Source organism: Oncorhynchus mykiss, chromosome 19 (genome assembly GCF_013265735.2).
Source record: "Oncorhynchus mykiss isolate Arlee chromosome 19, USDA_OmykA_1.1, whole genome shotgun sequence".
In the NCBI taxonomy this organism is placed as follows: Eukaryota; Metazoa; Chordata; class Actinopteri; order Salmoniformes; family Salmonidae; genus Oncorhynchus; species Oncorhynchus mykiss.
In genome coordinates, this window is record NC_048583.1 from 55,403,439 (window position 1) to 55,431,253 (window position 27,815).

Genomic DNA, 27,815 nt, shown 5'->3' on the forward strand with positions numbered 1-27,815 from the left:
CCGTTATGTGGAGGGGTATTGGTGGTTTGGAGATTGTACCCTCGCTGCATTGGAAGACTTGTCCTGTTGCAGCCCCCCACTCCTTCCGCAGATTGGTATGGTCCTCACTTCCAGGTGACTCGGCCTTGTGGATACTGTTATTCTATGGTGGAATTCACATTTCCTTCCAACAATGGAGCTCCCCATCTAAAGGCCATGCCTGCCTGCATTTCCACCCCAGCACAACTCGCACTCTTATTCTGGCACCATAGTTTAAAATTCATTAATTGGAGGAACTGAAATCACTACCCCTTGTTGCATATGAACTGGGGGGGTAGGGGGTCTAAACTTAGTACCTTTAGAAATGTTTCATGTCACCCACATACAACCTGAAATTTACTCAGATCTAATTTCTGATCAATGTTCACACAGTACAACACAAATAGACGTTATGAATGTTATAACATCTTTATCTGATACTTCTGGGACACGTCGGTTTCATCCAGTGTTCAGTGCAAGCTCACTCATGACTACTTTTTAGTAAAGATCCATTTTTATTTTTTTGCAGACAATTTGCCACTATCAGTCAAAAAGCCTATTTCAAGGAGATGACTCACCTCTGCAATGGCTAAATGCGCTACCTACATTGCAGCGCTTAACAAGAGGCTGATGGAGAAACGTTTCCTAAGATATGACCCATTTCAAAGTTTATCACATGTACACGTGATAGAATCCACAATGATTAACTTCTTGCCTCTTAAGTTCATTTTGTTATATAATCTTTGGTGTAGTCACCCCTTAAATTCTGATCTCATGGTCAAGGTGTTAAGAAATAACTGGTCAGTCAACATAAGACTGTTGGCCCTCATAAAAAATATTAACAAAACAAACAATTATTACATTACACATTGTGCCACCATACAGCTTTGTTTCCAGGTTTCCATGACAGCTGTTGGCAACCTCGGGGGAACAGAGCGGGGGTGTTGCCTGCAGAAGCTTAAGCAATGACATCAGGCCCTACCCAGCCAACTTTGGACTTTCAGGCAAGGCCGTCACAAACTGCTGAAACTCTAGAGGGAACGACTTGCCCTGCCCTGCCCCCCCAACAGAAATAAAACGTGTGGTTCTTTGCGTATTGCGAGATATAACAAATAAAACAGAACAATGCATTATGGTGCAGTCTGTTTTGATATGAAAATGTAGATATAAAGAAAAGTTTGAGCAAATCTCACTCACTGTTATGACATGATAACAGAAAGCATAAATAAGTCAAATTAATTAGCCACTTTATAGGTGAGGTCAAAGCAATGTTCGGAGCCTGGCCACTGTTCTGACCCTGAACATTGTACTTTAAAATAGTTGGTAAGTAACAGCAACATTAGTGATTATATGGAATGGGATTAGAAGCATGTTAACTTGAAAGAACATCTAGCAACTGAGTATTGAGGTTAGTTATGGAAGAAAAAAAAGTTGTCTTCAGAAGGGCTCAACTGGTATAGTGGCCACTGTCGTTTGAAGAGGTTGTAATACTGATCATATTGGATGCTAGTAAAACAACCTGAAAAGTTAACAGCTGCCAAGCCAGCACTTCAGGAATCTGATCCCTACACACAAGTTAGCTTTTTCTTTGATCATTATCCTTCACAGAGGAATTCCTCTAGTTTTTACACACACACTTTTGACCACCGTTCGTCTTTACTGTGCCAGGTGCTCCTTGGCTTTCTCCAGACCCTCTTTGAGGAAGTTGATGTACGTAGCAGTGGATGGGTCCTCGAACCCCCCAGAGAAGCTAAATGTGGCAGCTTCCTCCTCCGGCTTCATGGACGTCTGGTCCAGGAAGTAGTTAGCATTGATGTGGTGAACCTAGAGAATTTAAGTCATTAGAGATTCAAGTCATTTTCAACCCTCCGTAGACTGTTGTCATTTCCTCCAAACCCTTTTTTAAAATGTGTTAGCTGGCTATTTAGCAACGCCCAGAATCAACTAAGTGAAGTATCCACTTAAAGGTTGTTGATAAACAACTGGGATGTTGAGATGGAAACATGATGGAACTGTAAGGACTTACAATAGTGCCGTTGGGCAGCGCCACCATCATTTCTACTGGAAAGTTGTAATTCTCCAGGTGTAGGCGGGCCCTCTGACTCTCAACCGGGTTCTGCTTGTTAGCCTGAGATTAAGATTATTAGGATACATCACCACCACATCAATCAAAACAGACAGCAGGACCTCGACGACAGATGGAGTGGAATATGTTCAACATTAGGTCACTTGAGACAAACTTTGATTTAGTAATGAACACTATCCATTAAAAGTGGTATCATTATTTTCGGCTTGAACCTTGAGGATGAGCCAGTGGTGCCAGCTGGTGTCACTTTAAATCGAAGGATGGACTCATTGTAATATCTGGAATGGAACAAATACAAAGTTTCCATGTTTAACACCTTTCCATCCATTCCATTACAATGAGCCTGTCATTCGATTAAACTGCCTACAAGCTGGGCTGGGTTGGGCTGGGCTGAGCAATATGGGCCGCTCACTCACCTGCATGTCCTCCAGCTCTTTGACCAGGGACCAGCTGCTGACGAAACTCTGGTTGAGCAGGGCCAGGACGGGCGAACTTTCCAGGACTGTCTCCCGGAGAGTCCGCCCCGAACCTGTGACGTGTTTGGAGGAAGCAAAAAGGTCAGATGCAAAGCTAAAGACATTGTAATATTCAGTGCACAAAAGGGTATCCTGCTTTAACTGGATGTCTTTCCCTTAGTCACTCACTTCAACCTCCCCCCCCAAGATGACACCCCTTTACCCCCAGGTCCAGGATATACTTTATATTTTGTAAGTTCATCACTTAAAATGGCCCTAAGTGAGCACTAAGGTGGATTATAATCATTATTATCTTCATAGAGCACAGTGTCACAGGTGAACCGTCTCACCTCAGCAGGATTGGTCATCTAGTGCCCCCCAGAGGAGGATGGAGTGCACCAGCTTGCTCTCTTCCTGTGCTCGCTGAAAGGCCTCTGAGAAGGGCAGGTATGACACCTGTGGACAATGGAAGGAGAGATGTACATCATCACAGTGGTGCGGAGTCTATCAAGTTATTTTTGAGAGAGCTTGGGGACTACCAAGTTGTGACCGAAGTTCAAAGGTGACTAGAACAATCCCCTAAATAGATGGGACAAAACTGAGCAGGCGTATTGAGCTGTACCTTCTTGAAGGGGTAGAAGGTGACCTCGAGGCGGCGAGCAGCCTCCTCGCGGCTGATCTCAGACGTCCAGTGGATGTCCTCGAAGACAAACTGGATAGGGTCGCTGCCTCCCCCTCGGCTATCGATAATATTCCCCTCCTCATCCTGGATGAAGGAGGGAGTGGAGGGACCAGCGGCCTGCAGCTCCATCTGACAACACACAGCGTTTCTTAATATGAATACTACCATGCTCCACTCTCATATGCTACGAGTGCATTCTCCGAGGACATTATCTTGAGTACGAGAGTGTGGAGAACGCATAAAACATTCCATTTGAGAAGCACTCGCACTCCCCTGACTGTATAACCTCACGCTGTACCTCCCCATTCCCTGAACTTGCCTCCAGCCAGGACATTGGCAATAGAAACGAAAAACAAGATTTCTACAAAGCCAACGTTTTACTTCATAATTATCAGCTGGGTAGTTTAACAGGCAAAGACCTACAACGGTTGTTATGCAAGGTAGATGACTAGCTGTCAATTTTTTTGTGGGTAGCTAGCTAGCCTGTTAGCCATATTTACGTACTATGGGCTTGATCGATGCACAAGCCACAATTAACACAGTATTTATTAATGTATCAAGACAAAATATTGTTGTCATGCAATATGTGAATGGGCACCATTTCATTCCGAAGTCTGAGTTTATTTTCGCTTGCTTCAGCTAAAATATTCTCTTCCATTGATTTCAAGATATTTTGAGTCATGGTTGTGTCATATTTCTGTGCATACTTTCCGTTGAAGCTTGCGTCGATGCTTCAAAATATGTACAAATAGAGTATGCATCCGTGCTCCGTACTTTGATTTGGACTCATACTCTGACAGTCCCGTGCTCCAATTTGCATGCTCGGAGCACGGTAGTAGGCATATTGACAAAACACCCACAGAGATCCCATAACAAATACAACACATCCTACTATGTCACATTACACCACATCAAATGTTGGTATACCATAGCATGACAAGGCACAGTAGCCTACCTGTGGCAGGTATCCAATGTCCACCTCCATATTACTGTTCTCAGTGGCTCCATAGAGCCACTCCATGTCCACATTCAGAGTCCTGTGAGACGGGGAGAAGTCAGTGTCTGCCATCTTACATTCACTTACAGATATATCAGTAGCATTACTATCATCCTAAAGGTCTACTCTGAATGGATAAGACACAAAGTCTGTAGACTACAAAGGTAATTCTGGTTATCGCTAACAGTCAACCGTGTTATTCACTGACCTGTCGTTGGGGACGTAGAGGGTGAACTGTCGGACGTGGGAGGAGTCCCGGGAGAGGACGATGTTGCCAGTGAACTGGCCCGGGGTGAACCAGAAGGGGAAGTCTGGGACATCATTGAGCTGAAACTCTGCATGGATCCTGTGGAGGTACAGGGGTAATAACATGGTAACTAATTGTAAACGCAATGGACTAGGCTTGATGAGGAATCTCAGAGTTCCCTCACCTGAAGACAATGTCTAGATAAAAGTCACTGGCGGCTCGGATGCAGGCCACTGTTCCCTGAGGGGCAAAACGAGACTTGATGAAGGGCCGTGGATGGAACATACTTAGCAGGGAGTGAATGAGAACCTGTGGGGAAACAAATACAGTCACTGCTAGGTTCATATATTTTCTTCAACCAAGTTGTGACACTTTACATTTTCTACTGATACCATGACAGACTATGCTGTAATATCATCTCATAGTCAAAGTAACACTTGGTTTTCGCCAATGTACAGTGCCTTGCGAAAGTATTCGGCCCCCTTGAACTTTGCGACCTTTTGCCACATTTCAGGCTTCAAACATAAAGATATAAAACTGTATTTTTCAAGGAAAAAAAATAATCAACAAGTGGGACACAATCATGAAGTGGAACGACATTTATTGGATATTTCAAACTTTTTTAACAAATCAAAAACTGAAAAATTGGGCGTGCAAAATTATTCAGCCCCCTTAAGTTAATACTTTGTAGCGCCACCTTTTGCTGCGATTACAGCTGTAAGTCGCTTAAGGTATGTCTATCAGTTTTGCACATCGAGAGACTGAATTTTTCCCATTCCTCCTTGCAAAACAGCTCGAGCTCAGTGAGGTTGGATGGAGAGCATTTGTGAACAGCAGTTTTCAGTTCTTTCCACAGATTCTCGATTGGATTCAGGTCTGGACTTTGACTTGGCCATTCTAACACCTGGATATGTTTATTTTTGAACCATTCCATTGTAGATTTTGCTTTATGTTTTGGATCATTGTCTTGTTGGAAGACAAATCTCCGTCCCAGTCTCAGGTCTTTTGCAGACTCCATCAGGTTTTCTTCCAGAATGGTCCTGTATTTGGCTCCATCCATCTTCCCATCAATTTTAACCATCTTCCCTGTCCCTGCTGAAGAAAAGCAGGCCCAAACCATGATGCTGCCACCACCATGTTTGACAGTGGGGATGGTGTGTTCAGGGTGATGAGCTGTGTTGCTTTTACGCCAAACATAACATTTTGCATTGTTGCCAAAAAGTTCAATTTTGGTTTAATCTGACCAGAGCACCTTCTTCCACATGTTTGGTGTGTCTCCCAGGTGGCTTGTGGCAAACTTTAAACAACACTTTTTATGGATATCTTTAAGAAATGGCTTTCTTCTTGCCACTCTTCCATAAAGGCCAGATTTGTGCAACATACGACTGATTGTTGTCCTATGGACAGAGTCTCCCACCTCAGCTGTAGATCTCTGCAGTTCATCCAGAGTGATCATGGGCCTCTTGGCTGCATCTCTGATCAGTCTTCTCCTTGTATGAGCTGAAAGTTTAGAGGGACGGCCAGGTCTTGGTAGATTTGCAGTGGTCTGAATAATTTTGCACGCCCAATTTTTCAGTTTTTGATTTGTTAAAAAAGTTTGAAATATCCAATAAATGTCGTTCCACTTCATGATTGTGTCCCACTTGTTGTTGATTCTTCACAAAAAAATACAGTTTTATATCTTTATGTTTGAAGCCTGAAATGTGGCAAAAGGTCGCAAAGTTCAAGGGGGCCGAATACTTTCGCAAGGCACTGTATATATAATCATCGCCAAGAGTTTGAGTGATGATCAAGTGTAGTAGACAGTTAAAATCAAACTCAATATAAAATATCAGATACAGTCACTTCCTAAAACCGTACCTCTTTTCCTCGTGGTGCAGGAGGGTGGTAGCGATTGTTTGGCAGGTACCCAGTGAAGATGTTGAGCTCACTCTGAATGACCCACCAGGTGTCCCCCACTTCCCCTTTGTTTTTGGGGGGCAGGAAGGCCCTGAACTGGCTGGCAGAGAAGGACATGGAGGGCACAGCAGGACTCTGCCAGGAACGCAGCCCACTCAGGGAACTATGAGTAACCTGGAGAGGCAGAGACTTAATTGTGATATGAGGCTTTCTCTGCTAAACCTTGGACTGTCTATTTGAACCTTTTTCTCCCTTTACTGTAATTTATCACCATAAGTCCTTTTATAAAAGCAACTTACTGGTAGGTCATCTTTTGAATCCACTCAGAGACACAGCTTCGAAAGCAGTAAAATGTTTACAATGTAGAGTGTTATCTATTCTCCATTCGAACCACCCAGTTTATAATTCAGTGCAATTCACAGGTAAGGTAAGTTATCACTGTTATTATAACGTGAGTGTTGGGCTGGTCTACTCTTATTACCCCGAGGAAGCCGTCCTTGCTCTTCGTCATTGTGTCAAGCTGCAGAGGCTGCATCTTGGCCTCCAGGGTTAGGGTCTCTCCATTGGGGTCATGGGTCACTTCCTCCTCAAAATCTGCTGGAGGTGAGATCCCTGCAGGGAGGCAGGCAAAAGGATACAAACCAATGACTGTGTATTCGTGTTGGGTTTGTGGGGATGGAGTATTTTGGATTTGAATGTGTTAGGGTGCATAAGAAGGCTGGTGGTGAACCTGTGAGTTTCTCTGCGACGAGTTTGAACTCCTCAGGACTAAGGTACAGGTCATGGTTTGTGTCCAAGGAGGAGAAGAGAAAGAGGCCCTCGGTGCCCAGTGCTTTCAAGGCCACTTCCTGTTGGAGGAACACACAATAAGGCCTCCTTTTTGCGTCTTACCGTGTCAGTTCTCACACTCCAGTGACATTCCTGAACAATGTCTGGGACAGATCAGAGTGAACCTTTTTAACACTAACCTCTAAGCACACTACAATTTTGAAAACATTGTTTTGGATAAAGAAAGCAGCTACAAATATATCAGTTTATCAAATGAGTGTACTTGAAATTAAACATGCCAAGGAAGTGAGGGGATTAGTTTCCCAAAAGAATGTTGTAACCTTGAGGCCCTTCTACACAAAAATACACTGACTGCGTGCCCTCTTATGTTAGCTCAATGGATGGAATAAGGAGAACAACTTGTGAGCCAGACAACTATTTCTGTAAGTGGGGTGTTAATTGTGGGACCAGCTGTGGCAGACCCTAATAAAACGATTTTGGGTTAAAAAAAAAAGTTTAAAAAACACTATGGGGTATAAAAGTGTTTGATCCCACAAAGACAAAAGGTGTGTGTTCAACTTCTAAAACCTTCCCAAAAATGTAAAATAAGCCACATGTTTTCAAATACTACGATTAACTTTTAACAGTTAAGAAAAATAACTGCCATCAGCACAAGACTTGGCAGAGAAAATGCAATCTTTGCGATAATTTCAAAAGGTAATTCATGTTTTATGTTTCCTGTTTTATCATGTTTTTTCCACAACAATCAGTTGTGGGAAAAGTACAATGTTCATACTTGAGTAAAAGTAATGATACCTTAATAGAAAATGACTCAAATAAAAGTGAAAGTTACACAGTAAAATACTACTTGAGTAAAAGTATTTGGTTTTAAATGTACTTAAGTATCAAAAGTAAATGGAATTGCTAAATTGTACTTAAGTATCAAAACGTAAAAGTATAAACTATTTTAAATTCCTTATATTAAGCAAACCAGACAGACACAACAGTGTATATATATATATATATATATATATATATATTTTTTTTTTTTACGGATAGCCAGGGGCAAACTCCAGCACCATCTACAAAGAAAGCATTTGTGTTTAGTGAGTCCGCCAGATCAGAGGCTGTAAGGATGACCAGAGACGTTCTCTTGATAAATAACTGTGAATTGGACCATTTTCCTGCCAAAATGTAACGAGTACTTTGGGGTGTCAGGGAAAATGTATGGAGTTAAAAGTACATTTTTTTTCATTAAGAATGTAGTGAAGTAAAAGTACAAGTTTGCAAAAATATAAATAGTTAAGTAGAGATACCCAAAAAAACGACTTTAGTAGTACTTTACAATATTTTTACTTAAATACTTTACACCACTACAGTCAATTCAGATGCAGAACTAAAGACATCTGCTGAACAAGATGCGTAAAACATGGATACAGATGTTGAACTTACATGACGTTTAAGTAGCTGTGAGTCCTGATAATATGTGTAACCAAAGGCAAGAAGGGGAACAATAATGAACATAAGCAATGTTGACATTGCTCCAATGATCCAAGATCGCTTGGACCTGCCAGGCGCCAGTCGTTCACCGCCTTGAGATTTGTCCAGACGCTCATCCTCCCCCAAACAAGCTTTCTTGTCCTCCGGGATTCTTTTATCCACGTCCGCGGCCATTCCTTGCTCTCGCCCCTACACAAACGTAGGCGTGCTCTCTAGAAAGAAAATCGGCGAAAAGTACCCTTATCTATTGGAAATACAGCTACCAATTACGGTTAAAATGTACTCTACTCGGTAGAACTATCCGCTACTCTGTTGCAACCAACAGCTAGCTATATATGTAACGACATTCTTGATATTCTCATTTCCCACATCTCTTCTCCATTCAACGAATACATTCCCTGAGGGGCAAAACAGCATTAAAGGGCCAGTGTGCTATTTTGTTATTCGTTGGAATATCTGCTTGGTTCATCATAACCATAATAATGTCGGACTTGCCAGAGAACATTGGATGAATGGAAAGCCGTTAAAACATATATTTATATAATTTTTTTAACCTATAATTGTATGTTTTGATATCAATCATTAAAAAATGTATATCAAGAAATGATTTTATCAATATCAGTAATTCGATTTTTATATATTATATATATATATATCCATATAGCACCTCACTGACATGATTGGTTGACGGTAGTTGGGGGCCGGAGGTCCTGTATAAACACAAACTCACTTCCTTGACCACTTCTGTCACAAAAGTTCTGCTCTGTGAAGCATGAAAGCTCTGCCTTCTGCAGAGGCTGCATCGCAGTAAATGTTGTAAGGCCACTGCAGAGTCCAGATTGACCATGCAGAGCCTTTTACATCAGTCTCAACATTAACAATGAAGAGGTGACTCCGGGACGCTGGCCTTCTAGGCAGAGTTGCAAAGAAAAAGCCATATCTCAGACTGGCCAATAAAGATGGGCAAAAGAACAGACACTGGACAAAGCAACTCTGCCTGGAAGGCCAGCATCCCGGAATCACCTCTTCACTGTTGAGACTGGTGTTTTGCAGGTATTATTTAATGAAGCTGCCAGTTGAGGAATCTGTTTCTCAAACTAGACACTCTAATGTACTTGTCCTCTTGCTCAGTTGTGCACCGGGGCCTCTCACTCCTCTTTCTATTCTGGTTAGAGACAGTTTATGCTGTTCTGTGAAGGGAGTAGTACACAGCGTGGTACTAGATCTTCAGTTTCTCACATGGAATAGCCTTCATTTCTCAGAACAAGAATAGACATGAGTTTCAGAAGAACAGTATTTGTTTCTGGCCCTTTTGAGCCTGTAATCAAACCCACAAATGCTCCAGATACTCAACTAGTCTAAAGAATGGCAGTTTTATTGCTTATTTAATCAGAACAACTGTTTTCAGCTGTGTTAAGATAATTGCAAAGGCTTTTCTAATGATCAATTAGCTTTTCAAAATGATAAACTTTGATTAGCTAACACAACGTGCCATTGGATCACAGGAGTGACAGTTGCTGATAATGGGCCTCTGTACACCTATGTAGATACGTTTCCAGCTACAAGTCCTTAGCAATGTCTACACTATTTCGGATCAATTTTATGTTATTTTAATGGACAAAAAAGCTATTTTGTCTTTCAAAAACATTAAGTGACCCCAAACTTTTGAAAGGTGGTGTATAGAGAATTCCTTTAAATCAACTAAATGTATATAAAACAGAATTCATATTTTATATCAACAATTGTATGAATTTATGTTAAAACAGCTTTCCATATTGGATGTGCTTGTCCCAAAACATCTGTGGCTTCTTGCTGCTACAAATATAGATTTCTGACATTGGTGCCAATAATAAACAGAACACAACTGCTCAATAAATTGAAAGTTGCATGACAACACATTGTAAAAAATCAATGAAAGTGTTAAAAAAAAAAAAATCCTAAACACTAATGGAATGGTACTATAATTGGATTTAAGGGTAACAGTGAATTATAGGAGTACAAACTGCTTTATAGTAGTATTTCAGCTCAAGTTACAATCTCAAGCAATTTATTGAGTTGGTCTATATAGTGTATTCTAAATTCAGAGCTATATTTAATGTTTTACGTGTTGCACAGGAATTGAATACAGACTGTATAAATATTTTGCATTTTTCACTAGATTGTCTCAGGCCTGCTGCCAGAATGACAAATTATTATTTTTGAAATGTATTTTATTTCACCTTTATTTAACCAGGATAGGCCAGTTGAGAACAAGTTCTCATTTACAATTGTGACTTGGCCAAGATAAAGCATAGCAGTGTGACAAAAACAACAGAGTTACACATAAAAACATACAGTCAATAACACAAAAGAAACATTTCAAATAGAATTTCAATTTCCTTTTAGTTTATTGTTTCTGTCAACAAGTTCACATTTTGCGCCACAGACATTACATATTTACAGGTGCATGTACATATAAATATATATGGGTAATGCATTTATGTAAAGCAATGTCCATAGTTCAAAGTCACCAAAAAGAAAGGTGTTCTTAAAGAACGGCAGTCCACATTCAGTCCATCTTCTCTTCCACATCTTGTGTTTTCACCTCTACGGTTTTGTGAGGTATATAAGAACCCATACCTGCAGCTCTATCTGCTTCTGCCTGAGTGTAGGGTTCATCCTTCAACCGCTTAATCCTGAACAGAGTGTTGGAAAGTGAAGAAATGTAGCTGCTCAGTCATCAAAACATCAACATGCCCATCTACAAAGTTAGGGTGCTGGGGAGAGGGAAGGTGTGTCACAGGAACTGTATCCACATTTATTCAAAGAACAGTTGTCTGTTTCAAAAGAAAAGTGGGGATCTTACCGTTTCTTGTGCACTTTGGTTTTAAAGTGCTCCTTCAGGGCTTTCACGTCAACAAAATATCGTCTGTAAACAAAACACATGCACATTAAATTACGGCTTTCCAGTTGCCATTTTTTTTTGTTTCTGTGAACCTCTTGGATAGATGCAAGAAAGAGCATAAAAGTGCTTACGCGCAATGTAAACAGTAGTGCTGGGCACTACCAGTGACATCATAGTCCACCTCCTGTTTGAGCAACTTGGCTGCAACTGAGGGCTTCATGTCTGCATGGATTTGGTCCAAGTGCTTCGTATAATTCTTTGTCTTCCATGTCTTGCCAATACTCTTCTTCCTGGTACTGTTGTGGTTTCCGATCTGTTTGGATTTCCCCATGGTGGTGCTAGGTGATACCTATTGGAATAATATAATGGGTTTTGCAAAATAGTTGCTATTGCATGAATTAATTTGTCCGCATGCTGCTTTATGTTTACAAGCAATTTACAACACCATTTGCATATTTTCTGACTTAACTGTCAAAATTGCCATATGTTAAGTTTTTGACTTGATATAAACATTAACTAGCTAGTTATCTAGTAGTAGCTAAATTAGCTAGCTACGGCAGTTACTGAGACAGAACCCGTCTTCTTATCAAAATCTTAATCTACGCGAGAAATAACACTTTTCAAAACTAGTTTAACGTACCTTAGTTAAAAATGATTGCAAGACCTTTCTGTTGTCATAACACCGTATTAAACTCGCCCTGTCAATAATATTTTCCACAAAACCGTGCTGTTCGTATTTTAGCTTGGCTAACTAGTTTGCTAGATTCTTTCACACGTGTTTGTTGACGAAATCATATCCGGGTCAACGTGCCGTGGTCAACATGCCTTACCTACACACACCACTAGAGAGAACACAGTCCAAAATGTTATTAGTAGGCCTGTGTGCTAACGGGCGGTACAGCTGGTCTCCTGCACGGAGGAGCGGGAAATATACTGAACAAAAATATACGATTTCAACGATTTTACAAAGTTACAGATCATATAAGGAAATCAGTCAATTGACAAATGCATTAGGCCCTAATCCAGGGCTGCCAACTTTTGATGAAAGCTTGGGGTGAGATTTGCTATGTGAATTTCATTGCCCCCTGGCACAACCCCTAGAATGGAAAATTTTACAGTAAATGAAATTCTACATCTTTAACATGGTTTAAGCATATGACCAGTGTGGAAAATATAACAATTAAAATCACAGGTCAAGTGTATATAGGATGCTTTTAACATTAAACAAACCATTCAAAATTAGACAACTGCAATTTTGGAGTGATGAAATGTAAAATAAAATTGTAATATTGATGGTTGAGGCCGTGGGTAACCAAATCATAGATTGCGCTCTCCTTGTCCATAGACCGCTTTCAAGGTAAGGACACAAACATTTTGTATTTGTGTAACACCTTGCTCTTTAAAATAGGGCTGGAAGAAAATTCTACTTGCTCCACAGGAGGTTTGGCCTCTTAGGTGCTGGGTTTTTGAAAATGTCATTGTTGTAACAATTCATTTCTCAAAATCGAATGAATATCAATATTTATGTTGTTAATTCCTACTAGTTGAAGATCCTTGCCTTCATTTTACCATACATAAACATATGATGCATTTATGATTTGTGAGTACACCTACCATCTCTGCCTAACATGTGCACAATACGACAATTATATTTGATTCCTGCAGCATTTAATATCCAATGCTTATCGGTATAACAAAAATTCATTGCCTCATAATTAATTTTCAAAAGACAGCCATAGATTTCAAATAGGTGATTACACTGGAAAAATCCAATGGAGTAATAGAGTGGGGAATCCAGGACAGAGTAGCAGGATGACGTGGAACTGGAGACAGGGACCAGAGGCGGACCTGCAGTGGCGAGGAAACCAGTGTCTAATACTACGTATGTACCGACCGACCGGTGATTACGATCTGGCCGTGTGGCAGGGCTGAATATTTGTAGAGGTCGTGATTATGGAACAGGTTGCAGCTGTTGTGGATCTGCTCTGAATCCAGCACACCTGTCTCCGCCCACACAATCACACAGAGAGAGAGAGAGTACTGGGGGAGTGGTGGCAATTCAGGGAGACACAGGATGAGTAGTAGAGGGCAATGCAGGAGCAGATGTGACAGTAAATAAATAATAAAATCTCTTGAAGACAAGATTACATAAATCTGCCCCTACACCCTGACCAAATTATTTTTCTATTGTCCCCCCTCTAGAAAAAAAAACATACACTTTTGGTTCACAATCTGTTTGACCAAATTATTTTAATAGTTACTAATAAATTACCCTACCAAAATTCCCTGCTAAAACATACTGTAGTGTAGGTCTGTCTGCTGACTTTTCGTTGTCACAGCCTAAATGCTTATCACCAAACGAGGGGACTGGTGCAAGTGTGTATTATGTCGACTAGTACATGCTGTCAAAAGAATGCATTCTGCAATAGGGAGTAACAGCAACCTAATTTTGTTGACAACGTTGTACATAAAAAACAGTGCTACTGTGCTATTCTTTTGGAGTTTTTTAAACTCAGCAAGAACGTTCACTCTCTCCATTCACCGCCACTCTAATCTTGAGGGGCGTTTCTTTAAAACGTGCATCCAATCCCCTTGATCCCTTACACAGGACAATGATAGAGGTTCAGCTCGTGATGTTAAGGATCATACCCTTTTTTCCAATTTTCGCCTAAAATGACATACCCAAATTGAACTGCATGTAGCTCAGGACCTGAAGCAAGGATATGCATATTTCTGATGCCATTTGAAAGGAAACACTTTGAAGTTTGTGGAAATGTGAAATTTCTGTAGGATAATATAACACATTAGATCTGGTAAAAGAGAAAATAAACAAAAAAACACTTTTTTTTTAATTAAAAATGCTATAGAAATGCCACACTTTCAGAAAGCATTCTAGGTGTAATTTAGATTTTGGCCACCAGATAGAAGCAGTGTGTGTGCAAAGTTTCAGACAGATCCAGTGAAGAATTATGCAGAACATTTTGTATCAAGTCTGCCAGGAGTCTGCCAGTGCAGAATTGGTCAATTTATTTATTTTCAAGTACATAACTATAGAGAACATAAAATGCTATGGTAATAACAAATGTAAGTTTGCACACTCCTAGGAATGTCATACATGATGGATCATTAGCTTATACACTAACTTTCACACATCTTGATGGCCCGGCCAGATGAGTGTGGAGCCAGAGACAGCAGTGGTGTCAAACTGTAGACACCAGTTCCTACATTTTGAACATAAAAATGGATTTGATCAAACAAAACTATGCAACATTTTATCTCTGGGACGCTCAGGATGACAAATCATAGCAAGATTACTGAATATAAGTCCATTATTTACCTTCAGAGGTGAATGTATCAAACCAGTTGCCGTTATATATTTTTTGTTGTTGTTATGCACTGTCCTCAAACAATAGCATAGTCTTTTCTCACTGTAATAGCTACAGTTAATTGGACACTGCAGTTAGATTAACAATAATTTAAGCTTTCTGCCCATATAAGACATGTCTATGTCCCTGAAAGTTGGCTGTTGTATATAACGTCATTCTGGTCACGTTAGCGCACGTTAGCAACAACCGTCCCGTAGAGGTTAACTTGCAGGCGTAAATGCTCTGGTTTCAAAACAATTTGGAGCACAGTTGAAAAGTTAACGCACGGACTAATTAGAAAATAAAAGCAGTACTTTTCTATGAGTGAGATACAAGAGGTGTGCCGTGAGAGTTGGCAGCTCTGCCTGATCTATGGATTTCCCTTGTTTGGGCAGTGGCACAGCTATGGGTGGGCCTGGGAGGGCATAGGCCCACCCACTGGGGAGCCAGGCCCAGCCAATCAGAATGAGTTTTCCCCCACAAAAGGGCTTTATTACAGACAGAAATACTCTGTTTCATCAGCTGTCCAGGTGGCTGGTCTCAGACAATCCTGCAGGTGAAGAAGCTGGTGTCACACCCTGATCAGTTCCACCTGTCCTTGTTATTTTCTCCACCCTTGTATATCCTTGTGTTTCCTGTCTCTCTTTGCCAGTTTGTATTGTATGTTCCAAGTCAACCAGTGTGGTTTTCACGTGTGCATGCCTTTTCTATTCTCTTTTTGCTTGTCCTCCCGGGTTTGACCTTTGCCTGTTTTTCTGGACTCTGTACCCACCTGCCTTACCATTCTGCCTGCCCTGACCTCGAGCCTGCCTGCCACACTGTGCCGCCTGGACTCTGAACTGGTTTTGACCTTTTGCCTGTCAACAACCATTCTCTTGCCTACCCCTTTTGGGTTGATTAATAAATATTAAAGACCATCTGCCTCCCGTGTTTGTATCTGGGTCTCGCCTTGCCCTTATAGCTGGATGTTATATATGGAGTAATTCTCCTGTCTTTTCTGGTGTCCTGTGTGAATTTAAGTATGCTCCCTCTAATTATTTCTCCCTCTCCCCTCCCGGAGGACCTGAGCCCTAGGACCATGACTCAGGACTACCTGACCTGATGACTCTTGGCTGTCCCCAGTCCACCTGGTTGTGCTGCTGCTCCAGTTTCAACTGTTATGCCTGTGACTGGAACCCCCTTTACACTTGTGTGAAGAAGGTATTTGTTGTGAAATTTTTAGGTTAGATTACTCGTTGGTTATTACTGCATTGTCTGAACTAGAAGCACAAGCATTTCGCTACACTCGCATTAACATTGCTAACCATGTGTATGTGACAAATAAAATTTGATTTTGATTTGACCTGTTCCCCCGGACGTGCTACCTTGTCCCAGACCTGACGTTTTCGACTCGCTCTCTCTACCACACCTGCTGTCTCAACTTCTGAATGCTCTGCTATGAAAAGCCAGCTGACATTTACTCCTGAGGTACTGACCAGTTGCACCCTCTACAACCTCTGTGATTATTATTTGACCCTGCTGTTCATCTATGAACGTTTGAACATCTTGAAAAACAATGGCTTTAATGGCTATGTCTCTTATCTCCACCCGGCACAGCCAGAAGAGGACTGGTCACCCCTCCGAGCCTGGTTCCTCTCTAGGTTTCTTCCTAGGTTCCATCTTTTCTAGGGAGTTTTAACTAGCCACTGAGCGTCTACATCGGCATTGCTTGCTGTTTGGGGTTTTAGGCTGGGTTTCAGTATCACACTTTGTGACATCTGCTGTTGTAAAAAGGCTTTATAAATGAATTTGATGATCCCGTTTGCAATCCCTTTAGCGTTGATTGCTAGCTTGCTGGCTAGCTACATAGGTTAGCTGGCTAGTTAACTACAGTAGTTAGCTACTGTCATCAGTTGTTGTTTCTGTTATCGTATTTAGCCTATTCCACCTTTTGGTGAATGCATACTGGAATTTGAATATAGCTTGGGAAAAGGGAATCTGGACACCCTGGACATGGTAGACATATTTAAATGTACAGTAGTGTCTAGACCTGACAGTTCATGCAGATGTAGTATTCTGATCATAGAGTTTGGATAATGGAATTCAGAACGCGTCATGAATCTACATTTAAATGTGTCCACAGTGTGTCCGGATTCCCATTTACTACGCTATATTAAAATGCCAGCATGCATTCTACAAACAGTGGAATAGGCTAAATAAACAACAGTAGATAACTAGCCAGCTATAACCAGTGTATAACCAGCTAGCCAGCAAGCAACCCTAAAGGGATTGCAAATGGGTAAGCATAACTCTAGCCAATCAAAGTAATAGCATTTGAGTTCAGCGAACACCTTCCTAACACCCCTTACAAAAAAACTAACCCTGCAGGATTTTGAAATTCCTGCAAGATATGGCAATTTCAAGTTAACTACAGGATTTGAGATACAGTATGTTGTGACAACAGAGAATATAGACTTTTGAAATATAGTGCAATAGACATTTCAACTCAGCAGATGAGAAATGTAATAAATGATCATCTCCACATTCAATAAAAAGTGTATGCTATTTTTATTTGATCGATACCAACACAATTTATAATGGTTTCAGTAGGCCCATACTTCAGTCAATGTAATAATGCATTTATATATCATGCTGCCAGTTTAAGAAACACCTTCATTCACACACATACTGTGAATAAATTGTGTAAAATAAAGTTGTGTACAGTTAAGTGGTTCAACTCTTTCTCAGTCTACCTCCCATTTGTTGGGCTGTAAACAGATGTAGTTCCCTTGTACACCTGGGATGTCTTTCAGCTAACCACAGGTGGTACGGATGTCTGTGCATTTGATTAATTGAACCTCATTTGAAATGCCAATCTCTTTAAGAATCCCAGAGGCAGTGCCTCCTCTCCCTAGGTCTTTTATTGTGCATCTTGTCATCACTGGGTCTATAAAAGCGTAGCCCTCTTCACTGCCAACGTCAACAAAATACTTGACCATGCCCATTGACCCATGTTGGGTGACCACGACATGGTTCACTCGTTTCCATAAGGTACTTCCTGTTTTGGAATGAATGCGATTCCCATTAACGATCACTCTATGGTGAAATTGACATGGTTCTTCGTAAGTAACGTCTGACTCTCCAAGGAGAAAAGCCTCCCTCGAGGTTCCGTGCAACAGGATACTCTAGTAAAAATACATAACTTTTTTCCACATTTGTTTGGCCGAGTTTGTAGCCCCTTAACATTTCTTCAACAAACCTTTTGCTAGCTTGGTTTGATTCTGTGTTGAATGTAATAGTGAGTAGTCTCTGGATGTGTTGGTAGATGGTGAACATTTCCACTATTTGTCCTCATACACCTTGAGTCCCATGGAAGAGTTGACCAAGTCTCCCATTACAACTTTCAAAGATTAATGCACTGAGCCCACAAAGGTCCCCAGTTTCAGACAGATGTATGTGCATGCACAAATATGTGAACATTGTCATGTCAGCTATATTTCCCATACAATTGTTCAAACCTAATAACAAATTCTGGAAAGAACATCCCAATGTCATGAGATGTAACCGTGTCTTTCAGTAGACAATAGGTGCCCTGTAGCAGAAAATGGTGGAAGTTCAGCCTGGGAAAAATCCCATTTAAACAGGTGAAGCTATAGAATAGCAGGGAGTGTCGGAACTCTGTGGCAAGCAGTCTTTTGTTTATGTGCTCTATTTCTCTTCCAATGTACCAGGACTCAGGGTGATATTTGGACTCAAACCACAGTGTAGTCATTTATCGACACATGCCAAGTAAGGTGCCCTGCATGTAATCAATAGCAAACCCTGCCATCATGTTGAAAACCGTAGGGAACGTTAAAGGAGACGGGCCCTTAACGCCATGTATGATGTTCCCTGACTCAAAGGCAACCTCTGCGGTGTTTAGTGTCTGTGTGTGGTTCTGGCTCATGCGATCACCAAGGCAACCCCTCTGCAGGTGTTTAGTGTCTGTGTGTGGCTCTGGCTCACTCAAGCGGATACACTCCAGTGAACCCATTACCCTTTTCTACCACTTCTCCTTTGTGATAGCACCTGTTACCCAGGAGCTTCTCAAAGGGTGGCTACTTTGAAGAATCTGAAATATAAAATACATTTTGATATGTTTAACACTTTTTTTGGTTACTACATGATTCCATATGTGTTATGTCAGTTTTGATGTCGTCACTATTATTCTACAATGTAGAAAGTAGTAAAAAGAAAGGAAAAACCCTTGAATGAGTAGGTGTGTCCAAACTTTTGACTAGTACTGTATATTCTGCAGGATTCCTGCATGATTTTTAGTGCATTACTCATGTAGGACTTTGTAAGGGATGTATCTTCTACAACGTTATAATAAAAGTTTATCTTCAAGGTTTTATGACAGACTACAACTATTGGTGTATTGCCGCCACCTACTGTACAGGTAGTGAACGAAAAATGAAAATATGCATTGCAGGAAATCAAATCAAAGTCTTTGTCAAGTGCGCCGAATACAACAGGTGAAGTAGACCGTACAGTGAAATGCTTACTTACAGGCCTTAACCAACAGTGCAATTTTTAAGTAAAAAAAATAGGTATTAGGTGAACAATAGATAAAGATCTTTTTTTTTTTAAACAGTAAAAAGACAGTGGAAAATAACAGTGGCGAGGCTATATACTGTAGCGAGGCTATATACAGACACCGGTTAGTCGGTCTAATTGAGGTAGTATGTACATGTAGGCATGGTTAAAGTGACTGCATATATGCATATATGATAAACAGAGAGTAGCAGTAGCATGAAAGAGGGGGTGGTGGGGGGTGATAATCCATTAGTGATAATCCAAATAACATGCAGCCGGAAATAACTTTTGGATATCGGAGCGGAAGGTAACTCACGAGGACTGGGATATGTTCCTGGTTGCCTCTGAGAATAATCTTGACGTATACACGGACATGGTGACTGAGTTTGTCAGGAAGTGTATTGGGGATGTTGTTCACACTGACTATTAAAACCTACCCAAACCAGAAACTGTGGATAGATGGCAGCATTCACGCCAAACTGAATGCACGAACCCACAGCATTTAACCATAGAAAAGTGACTGGGAATATGGTTGAATTCAAACAGTGTAGTTATTCCCTCTGTAAAGCAATCAAACAGGAAAAACGTCAGTACAAAGACAAAGTGGAGTCGCAACTCAACGGCTCAGACACAAGACGTATGTGGCAGGGTCTACAGACAATCATGAATTACAAAGGGAAAACCAGCCACGTCGCGGACACCGATGTATTGCTTCCAGACAAACTAAACACCTTCGCCCGCTTTGAGGATAACACAGTGCCACCGACGCAGCCCGCTCCCAAGGACTGTGGGCTCTCCTTCTCCATGACCGACGTAAGACATGTTAGCGTGTTAACCCTCGCAAGGCTGCCGGCCCAGACGGAGCATGCGCAGACCAGCTGGCTGGAGGGTTTACGGACATATTCAATCTCTCCCTATCCCAGTCTGCTGTCCCAACTTGCAAGATGTCCACCATTGTTCCTGTACCCAAGAATGCAAAAGTAAATGACTATCTCCCCATTGCACTCACTTCTGTCATGATGAAGTGCTTTGAGAGACTAGTCAAGGATCACCTCCACCTTACTGCCCCAATAGAGCCACAGACGATGCATTCACCATCGCACTGCACACTGCCCCATCCCATCTGGACAAGAGGAATAGCTAGGTAAGAATGCTGTTCATTGACAACAGCTCAGCCTTCAACACCATAGTACCCTCCAAGCTCATCATCAAGCTCGGGGCCCTGGGTCTGAACCCCACCCTGTGCAACTGGACTTTCAGACGGGCTGCCCCCCCAGGTGGTGAAGGTAGGAAACAACACCTCCATTATGCTGATCCTCAACACAGGGCCCCACAAGGGTGCATGCTCAGCCCCGTCCTGTGCTCTCTGTTCACCCATAACTGCATGGCCACGCACGCCTCCAACTCAATCATCAAGTTTGCAGACGACACAACAGTAGTAGGCCTGATTACCAACAACGACAAGACAGCCTACAGGGAGGAGGTGAGGGCCCTGGCAGAGTGGTACCAGGAAAATAAACTCTCACTCAACATCAACAAAACGAAGGAGCTGATCGTGGACTTTAGGAGACAGCAGAGGGAGCATGGTCCTATCCACATCGACGGGACCGCAGTGGAAAAGGTGAAAAGTTTCAAGTTCCTCGGTGTACACATCACTGACAATCTGAAGTGGTCCACCCACACATACAGTGCGGTGAGAAGGTGCAACAGCACCTCTTCAACCTCAGGAGGCTGCAGAAATTTGGCTTGGCCCCTAAGACCCTCACAAACTTTTACAGATGCACAATTTAAAGCGTCATGTCAGGCGGTTTCACCGCCTGGTATGACAACTGCACCGCCCGCAACTGCAGGGCTCTCCAGAGGGTGGTGCTGTCTGCCCAATGCATCATTGGGGGCACACTGCCTTCCATCCAGGACATTTTCAGCACCTGATGTCACAGGAAGGCCAAAAAACACCCGAGCCAATACCTGTTCATCCAGAAGGTGAGGTCAGTACAGGTGCATCAAAACTGAAACCGAGAAACAGCTTCCATCTCAAGGCCAACAGACTTAAATTGCCATCACTAGCCGGCTACCACCCGGCTACTCAAACCTGCACCTTAGAGGCTGCTGGCCTATGTACATAAACATAGAATCACTGGTCACTTTATTGAAGTGACTAGTGTTCCATTATTAATGTTTACATACTGCTTTACTCATTTCATATGTATATACTGTATTGTAGTCAATGCCATTCCAACATTGCTCATCCTAATATTTATATATTTTTAAATTCCATTTACAGATTTGATCAGGTATGAAGGTAAGACCCAAATGCAGACAACATCAAATTGACAGTGGTTTAATAATTCAACAGGGGCAGGCAATAGACAGGTCAAGGCAGGCAGGGGTCAGTAACTAGAGGTGGAGCAACGGTACTGGACGGCAGGCAGGCTCAGCGTCAGGGTAGGTAGAGGTCAATAATCCAGAGGTGGGGCAAAGGTACAAGAGGGTGAGAAAAGAGAGAGACTGGGGGAAGCAGGAGCTGAGACACAAAAATGCTGGTTGACTTGACAAACAAGATCAACTGGCAACAGACAAACAGAACACAGGTATACACAGGGGAGGATTGGGAAGATGGGCGACACCTGGAGGGGGGTGGAGACAATAGGGGGAAGGAGTCTATATTAAAGAAAAGTATTAGCTAATTACACCCTTTTAATATGGCATACATTTGAGGATTCCATTGACAATTTGATGTCACTTGGTGTTAGTCCATTTAAATGAACAGAAATTACATTGTGAGCAAAATTAGTCATCATATCAATTCAGTAAATTATTTTTAAAGGGTTTATGATTTCAGCATCATTTAAGAAAAATCTCAACCAAACATTTCTCAGGTGTTGCATCATTCGTGTTACACCTACTGTTGGCACAATGTTATTATAATGGTAAACACTAGTCATTAAGATGCTACATTAGTTGATGTAAAATGGGAAGATGTACCCAAATACATTTTAATAAAGAAAAAAAAAATATCCCAAAATGCCATGCTCAAATGCCACCGCAATTCAAGAACAACCAATTTCTACCAACTGGAAAATTCCCATTGAGGACAAATATTTTCACAGACAGACGATTGCTTTGTATCAAAAACTACAAGCAGTGTTGGATTTCCCTTACTGTTATAGTAGACCCCCCCCCCCCCCCCCCAGTAGATTTCCTTTTATTTTAAAAATGACCCTTCACTGCACTTCAGCTCTGAAGTGGTTGTGGCATAGAGCTACTGAACAGATCGGTTGATGTTGTGAATATCGGGCCTATAGCTGAGCCATTCCATCCCATTGAGAAATAAGGACAATAAACAGCATTGTGCATACGTATAATAAGGACGAGTCTAGAGTTCACAATGCCAATGATGAGAAGTCACGATTCCAAGGACCCCTAACGGGAATATCTCCATTCCAAACAGAGAAGCAAACTTAACAGGACATAATTTCCATCAATTTGCTGAAATTCCCATCTCTCTCATCATGCCAGACCTCCAGTCCAGTCAATATAAAACAAACGTGAATATAAAGAAAACATTTGAGATAAATGGGGATGAGATTGCTTCTGTAAATTGCCTTGTGTGCTGACAGCGCGGCTACATGTGAGTGAGATGGTACCCATGACAACCTGTACTACCTCAGGGACAGAAAATAACCATATGGAAGGACACTACATTTTTTAAGTCTCATCACAGTTAACTTTAGCATGTTTGCTAATCAGCAACTTTGCAACTACTTACTACTTTTTAGCTACTTTGTGACTAAACTCAGCAAAAAAATAGAAACGTCCCTTTTTCAGGACCCTGACTTTCGAAGATAATTTGTAAAAATCTAAACAACTTCACAGATCTTCATTGTAAAGGGTTTAAACACCGTTTCCCATGCTTGTTCAATGAACCACAAACAATTAATTAACATGCACCTGTGGAACGGTTGTTTAGACACTAACACCTTGCAGACGGTAGGCAATTAAGGTCACAGTTATGAAACCTTAAGAAACTAGAGGCCTTTCTACTGACTGAAAAACACCAAAGGAAAAATACCCAGGGTCCCTGCTCATCTGCGTGAATGTGCCTTAGGCATGCTGCAATGAGGCATGAGGACTGCAGATGTGGCCATAGCAATAAATTGCAATGTCCGTACTGTGAGACGCCTAAGACTGAGCTACAAGGAGGCAGGACAGACAGATGATCATCCTCGCAGTGGCAGACCACATGTAACAACACCTGCACAAGATCGGTACATCCGAACATCACATCTGCGGGACGGGTACAGGATGGCAACAACTGCCTGAGTTACACCAGGAACACACAATCTTTCCATCAGTGCTCAGACGGTCCGCAACAGGCTGAGAGAGGCTGGACCGAGGGCTTGTAGGCCTGTTGTAAGGCAGGTCCTCACCAGACATCACCGGAAACAACTTCGCCTATTGGACAAAACCCACCGTCGCTGGACCAAACAGGACTGGCAAAAAGTGCTCTTCACTGACGAGTTGCGGTTTTGTCTCACCATGGGTGATGGTCAGATTTGCGTTTATCGTCGAAGGAATGAGCGTTACAACGAGGCCTATACTCTGGAGCGGGATCGATTTGGAGGTGGAGGGTCCGTCATGGTCTGGGGCGGTGTGTCAAACTATCATCGGACTGAACTTGTTGTGATTGCAGTCAATCTCAACACTGTGCGTTACAGGAAAGACATTCTCCTCCCTCATGTGGTACCCTTTCTGCAGGCTCATCCTGACATGACCCTCCAGCATGACAATGCCACCAGCCATACTGCTCATTCTGTGCATGATTTCCTGCAAGACAGGAATGTCAGTGTTCTGCCATGGCCAGCGAAGAGCCAGGATCGCAATCCCATTGAGCACGTCTGGGACCTGTTGGATCGGATAGTGAGGGCTAGGGCCATTCCCCCCAGAAATGTCTGGGAACTTGCAGGTGCCTTGGTGGAAGAGTGGGGTAACATATCACAGCAAGAACTGGCAAATCTGGTGCAGTCCATGAGGAAGAGATTCACTGCAGTACTTAATGCAGCTGGTGGCCACACCAGATACGGAATGTTACTTTTGATTTTGACCCCCCCTTTGTTCGAGGACACATTATTCAATTTATGTTAGTCACATGTTGGGTTGGCCGAGTAGGCCCGCTGAGAGTGATTGTTCTAGTCATCCATTATTTAATATTTTACTAGGCAAGTCAGTTAAGAACAAATAACAGTGTGTTTACTGCCTGTTCAGGGGCAGAACGACAGATTTGCACCTTGTCAGCTCAGGGATTTGAACTTGCAACCTTTCGGTTACCAACGCTCTAACCCCTAGGGGACCCTGCCGCCCCAATTATATTGTACAGAAGGAGTTCCAGCCTCCCAGGCCAACTGCCTGGTGGATCTGTTAGGAACAAAGTGGTGGTTTTGTTGGGGATAGTGGCGTGTTTGCAGTTAGATTTGTTCATTTTTTGTGAACAAAATGTGCAATTTCCACTCCGACCTGAAAAACGCAGCAATACGCCACAAAGCATCTAGTCTGTCGGAAAACAACACGAAGAAGAAGTGGTGAGCGCACGCTGGTGCACGCGCGTCACATGAAGGGGATGCATACGCGCGGTGGCGGGGACTGAAGATGGCGGATAGTGATGTTGAACCAGAGCCCGACTGGAGTAATCGGCCTTCCAACACTGCCGAGGACACTCTCGTCGCCATGGAATGCTTGCTCACCACCTTGAGAGCGCTTGAAGCAACGCTCAGGCAACAAGACATTTCGGAAATATCATCCACCGAATATTGCGACAACTTCTGCCAGGTAGCTAGCTAGCGTGCGTGCATGCAAAACTCAAAGGAAAAGCAATGTTTTTTTCGCATAGCTTAACTAGCTAGCGATGTTGGCTGTGTATGCGCCAGCGCCAATATGGCCTTTAGCTGCTAGCTGGAACATTTTGATCAGGATAAGCAAACAATATGCATCTAATGCACAATTAACGATCCCAACAAAGTATAACATAACTGCATGACATAACCACCAATGATGTGCAAAACATAGCCATGCTATCATCAGTTGGGCTACCTAATAGTTAGCCAGTTAGCTAACGTTAGCAACCAATGTTGTCATGGTTGTTGTGCAAGCTTGTCCGAGAGAGAGACGGATGCAGTGGTCCAGGATGACAACCAGGCATGCAAAATATTTGAGTACTATGTCCAGTCTGTACAAACTAGTAGTTAACTAGTTTATCGCGCTGCTATTTGCAACGTTTAGAATATTTAAAGTAAGCGGGGCGGGGTGTTTCACGTTTTGTTTCAGGCACTTGCAGGCATGCATGTAAATAGGCCTGCAGTGCAAGTGTTTTTCGTCAGCCTACTTATCAATTAGCCTAGTTAGTTTATTTATTAGCCATTTTATTTGTTAACTACAACTTAAACCTTACTTGCTTCATTATCGGGTTAAGGAGTTTATTTGACCCTCACTCTACAAAAACATGCTTTCTCGCCAGTTGATGGCAACGTGGTTCATCCACGTTCATTTTGTTTTTAACACCAAGTAACACTTGTGTCAAAATCAATATTCAAGTATAAATAATTTGAAAATTAAGACTTTTGTTTTTAACTGCCTGTTCTGTAGTATCAGTTTGCTATGCTGTTTTATCTACATTCGTAAAGTTGAGAGCTTAAAGGGACAATCAGATTGCTACATACCTTTTTTACTTGTAAATTCATGAAATAGCCATTCATTCTTGAATATAACTTTAAAATGCCTCAATATTAGTTTAACTGTCTTGTTTGTTTTATAGACTTTTTCTAAACTAATGTATTTGTAAACAATGTCATTTTAAACACACACTGTATAACCTCAACATGGTTTAATCTATGTTGATATAATTGATTGTCCTTGCATCTATAGCTCTGTCTATGAATTTGATGGTGCTTACTTTTCTCCAGCCCCATTCCTCAGCTGTTTACAGAATCAGTGGTGGGGAGATTACTTTATTGTTTGAACTGCAGATTTCCCATTTAACTATTTTACCAAAAACCCTAAACTGGGTTAATTATAGCTGCTAACCATTAATTGGAAGTTAATTGGGTGTTAGATATACTCAGGCTGGAGCTTTATTCTCTGGAGGAGCGACTCTCATATTTACCCTAGATGGAGGTTAAATTTAGCCAACCCACTGTAATGGTGGTAAAGAAGTGCACACTGAGGACTATTGGCAAGAGGGGCTTTGGGGAAATGTTGATGTGACAGACTGGGGGTCCACAGCTCTCTAGGTACACCTTGTCTTAGAGCTGTCAAATACGTAGGCGGCTCCCCCAGGCCCAATCAAGGTAAAAAAGAGAGTGCAAGCTGGGACCAATCAGACAGCCCCCCCCCCCCCCCCCCCCCCCCCCCCCCCGCCATGGCAATTCAAATATATATATATATATATATAACTTTTTATATATATTATTTTTAGATTTACTTTTCTACACATAGATGGCGTAAAAACAAGACTCATCACTTTGGACAAAAAGTAATGGGCCTTTTGTAAGAAACTGAAACAACAAATTCCACGCAATTTAGGAGGGAGAATAAAATAAATCCTAGGGGAAACACTCTGTAGCCTCTTTCCTCAATGAGCCTTGCCACACCTCACAGGAAGACTAATTAACAGTGACATATGGTGCTTGCCCTGCCTGCCATCAACACAATGTCTTTGGCATTCAGGGTGTTTTCCGTAACTAAATAAGATAGCTGTTCGTTGTCTTAATCCTAATGAAAGTGAAAGTGCAAAAACATATTTTTTAATAACCACAACCCAGCTGCCTGTTTTATTAAATTTTTTGTAATTGAAAGTGTTTTTGACTTCTCCATGTCTGTCTTTGCAGGCACTGATGGACTACGCTGGGAGCAGGAATTCTGTGGAACATGGTCTTCCTCTCCTGGAGGTATACTGCCTGGCCATCAACTGCTTTGCTGCTGCAAGGCCACATCTCACTGCAGACTCCGACACTGTTGCCCTGGTGTTGAAGAGACTAGCACTGTGAGTCAACTTAGTAACAAAGTGCTTTACACTGTTAGGGTTGTACTTAGATGATTATTTTTAAGTCAGAGAAGTATAGTGATCACCACATTTCTACTGTGTGCTCCAATGCATAGCCTTCTTTTGTTGTTGACATGGCTTCACATTTTTTTTTTTTTTTTTGTGCTGCATGTTAGAAATAGATAACGTTGTGTCATGAAGTTTCACAAGTTGTCCTTCGTTGTCTCTGTTATTTTGCTTCCAGGAGCTGTTTTGAACTGTTGCTATCTGTGCCTGAAAACGAAATCCCTTATGAGGCCTGGGTTCAATTTCACCGCTCTGTTCA

General features: G+C 41.9%; 3 protein-coding genes across 3 annotated transcripts in view; 1 reads left to right on the top strand and 2 right to left on the bottom strand.

Moving 5' to 3' along the window:
* Positions 1 to 431: 431 nt before the first annotated feature.
* selenon (selenoprotein N) lies at positions 432 to 9,074 on the bottom strand. Its single transcript, XM_021574746.2, has 12 exons — positions 8,605 to 9,074; positions 7,115 to 7,232; positions 6,866 to 6,996; positions 6,346 to 6,558; positions 4,670 to 4,794; positions 4,447 to 4,584; positions 4,197 to 4,278; positions 3,182 to 3,370; positions 2,910 to 3,015; positions 2,521 to 2,633; positions 2,045 to 2,146; positions 432 to 1,842 (listed from the first exon to the last, which is right to left on the bottom strand). Exons 1-12 carry the CDS (start codon positions 8,824 to 8,826, stop codon positions 1,675 to 1,677), a joined length of 1,707 nt encoding a protein of 568 aa, XP_021430421.2. The 5' UTR covers positions 8,827 to 9,074; the 3' UTR covers positions 432 to 1,674.
* A 1,949-nt stretch (positions 9,075 to 11,023) lies between these two features.
* Positions 11,024 to 12,313, bottom strand: znf593 (zinc finger protein 593). Its single transcript, NM_001165086.2, is given in 4 exon segments — positions 11,024 to 11,327; positions 11,498 to 11,560; positions 11,668 to 11,885; positions 12,177 to 12,313. Coding segments are annotated over 3 exon segments (390 nt in total). The 5' UTR covers positions 11,868 to 11,885; positions 12,177 to 12,313; the 3' UTR covers positions 11,024 to 11,200.
* A 12,694-nt stretch (positions 12,314 to 25,007) lies between these two features.
* Positions 25,008 to 27,815, top strand: part of rlf (RLF zinc finger) — a 16,463-nt gene continuing 13,655 nt past the window's right edge. The window contains exons 1-3 of the mRNA XM_021574749.2: positions 25,008 to 25,281; positions 27,336 to 27,490; positions 27,735 to 27,815. The exon at positions 27,735 to 27,815 is cut by the window's right edge and continues 1 nt beyond it. Coding sequence (XP_021430424.2) covers positions 25,102 to 25,281; positions 27,336 to 27,490; positions 27,735 to 27,815 — 416 coding nt within the window. The 5' untranslated portion in view covers positions 25,008 to 25,101. The remainder of the gene's footprint in view (positions 25,282 to 27,335; positions 27,491 to 27,734) is intronic.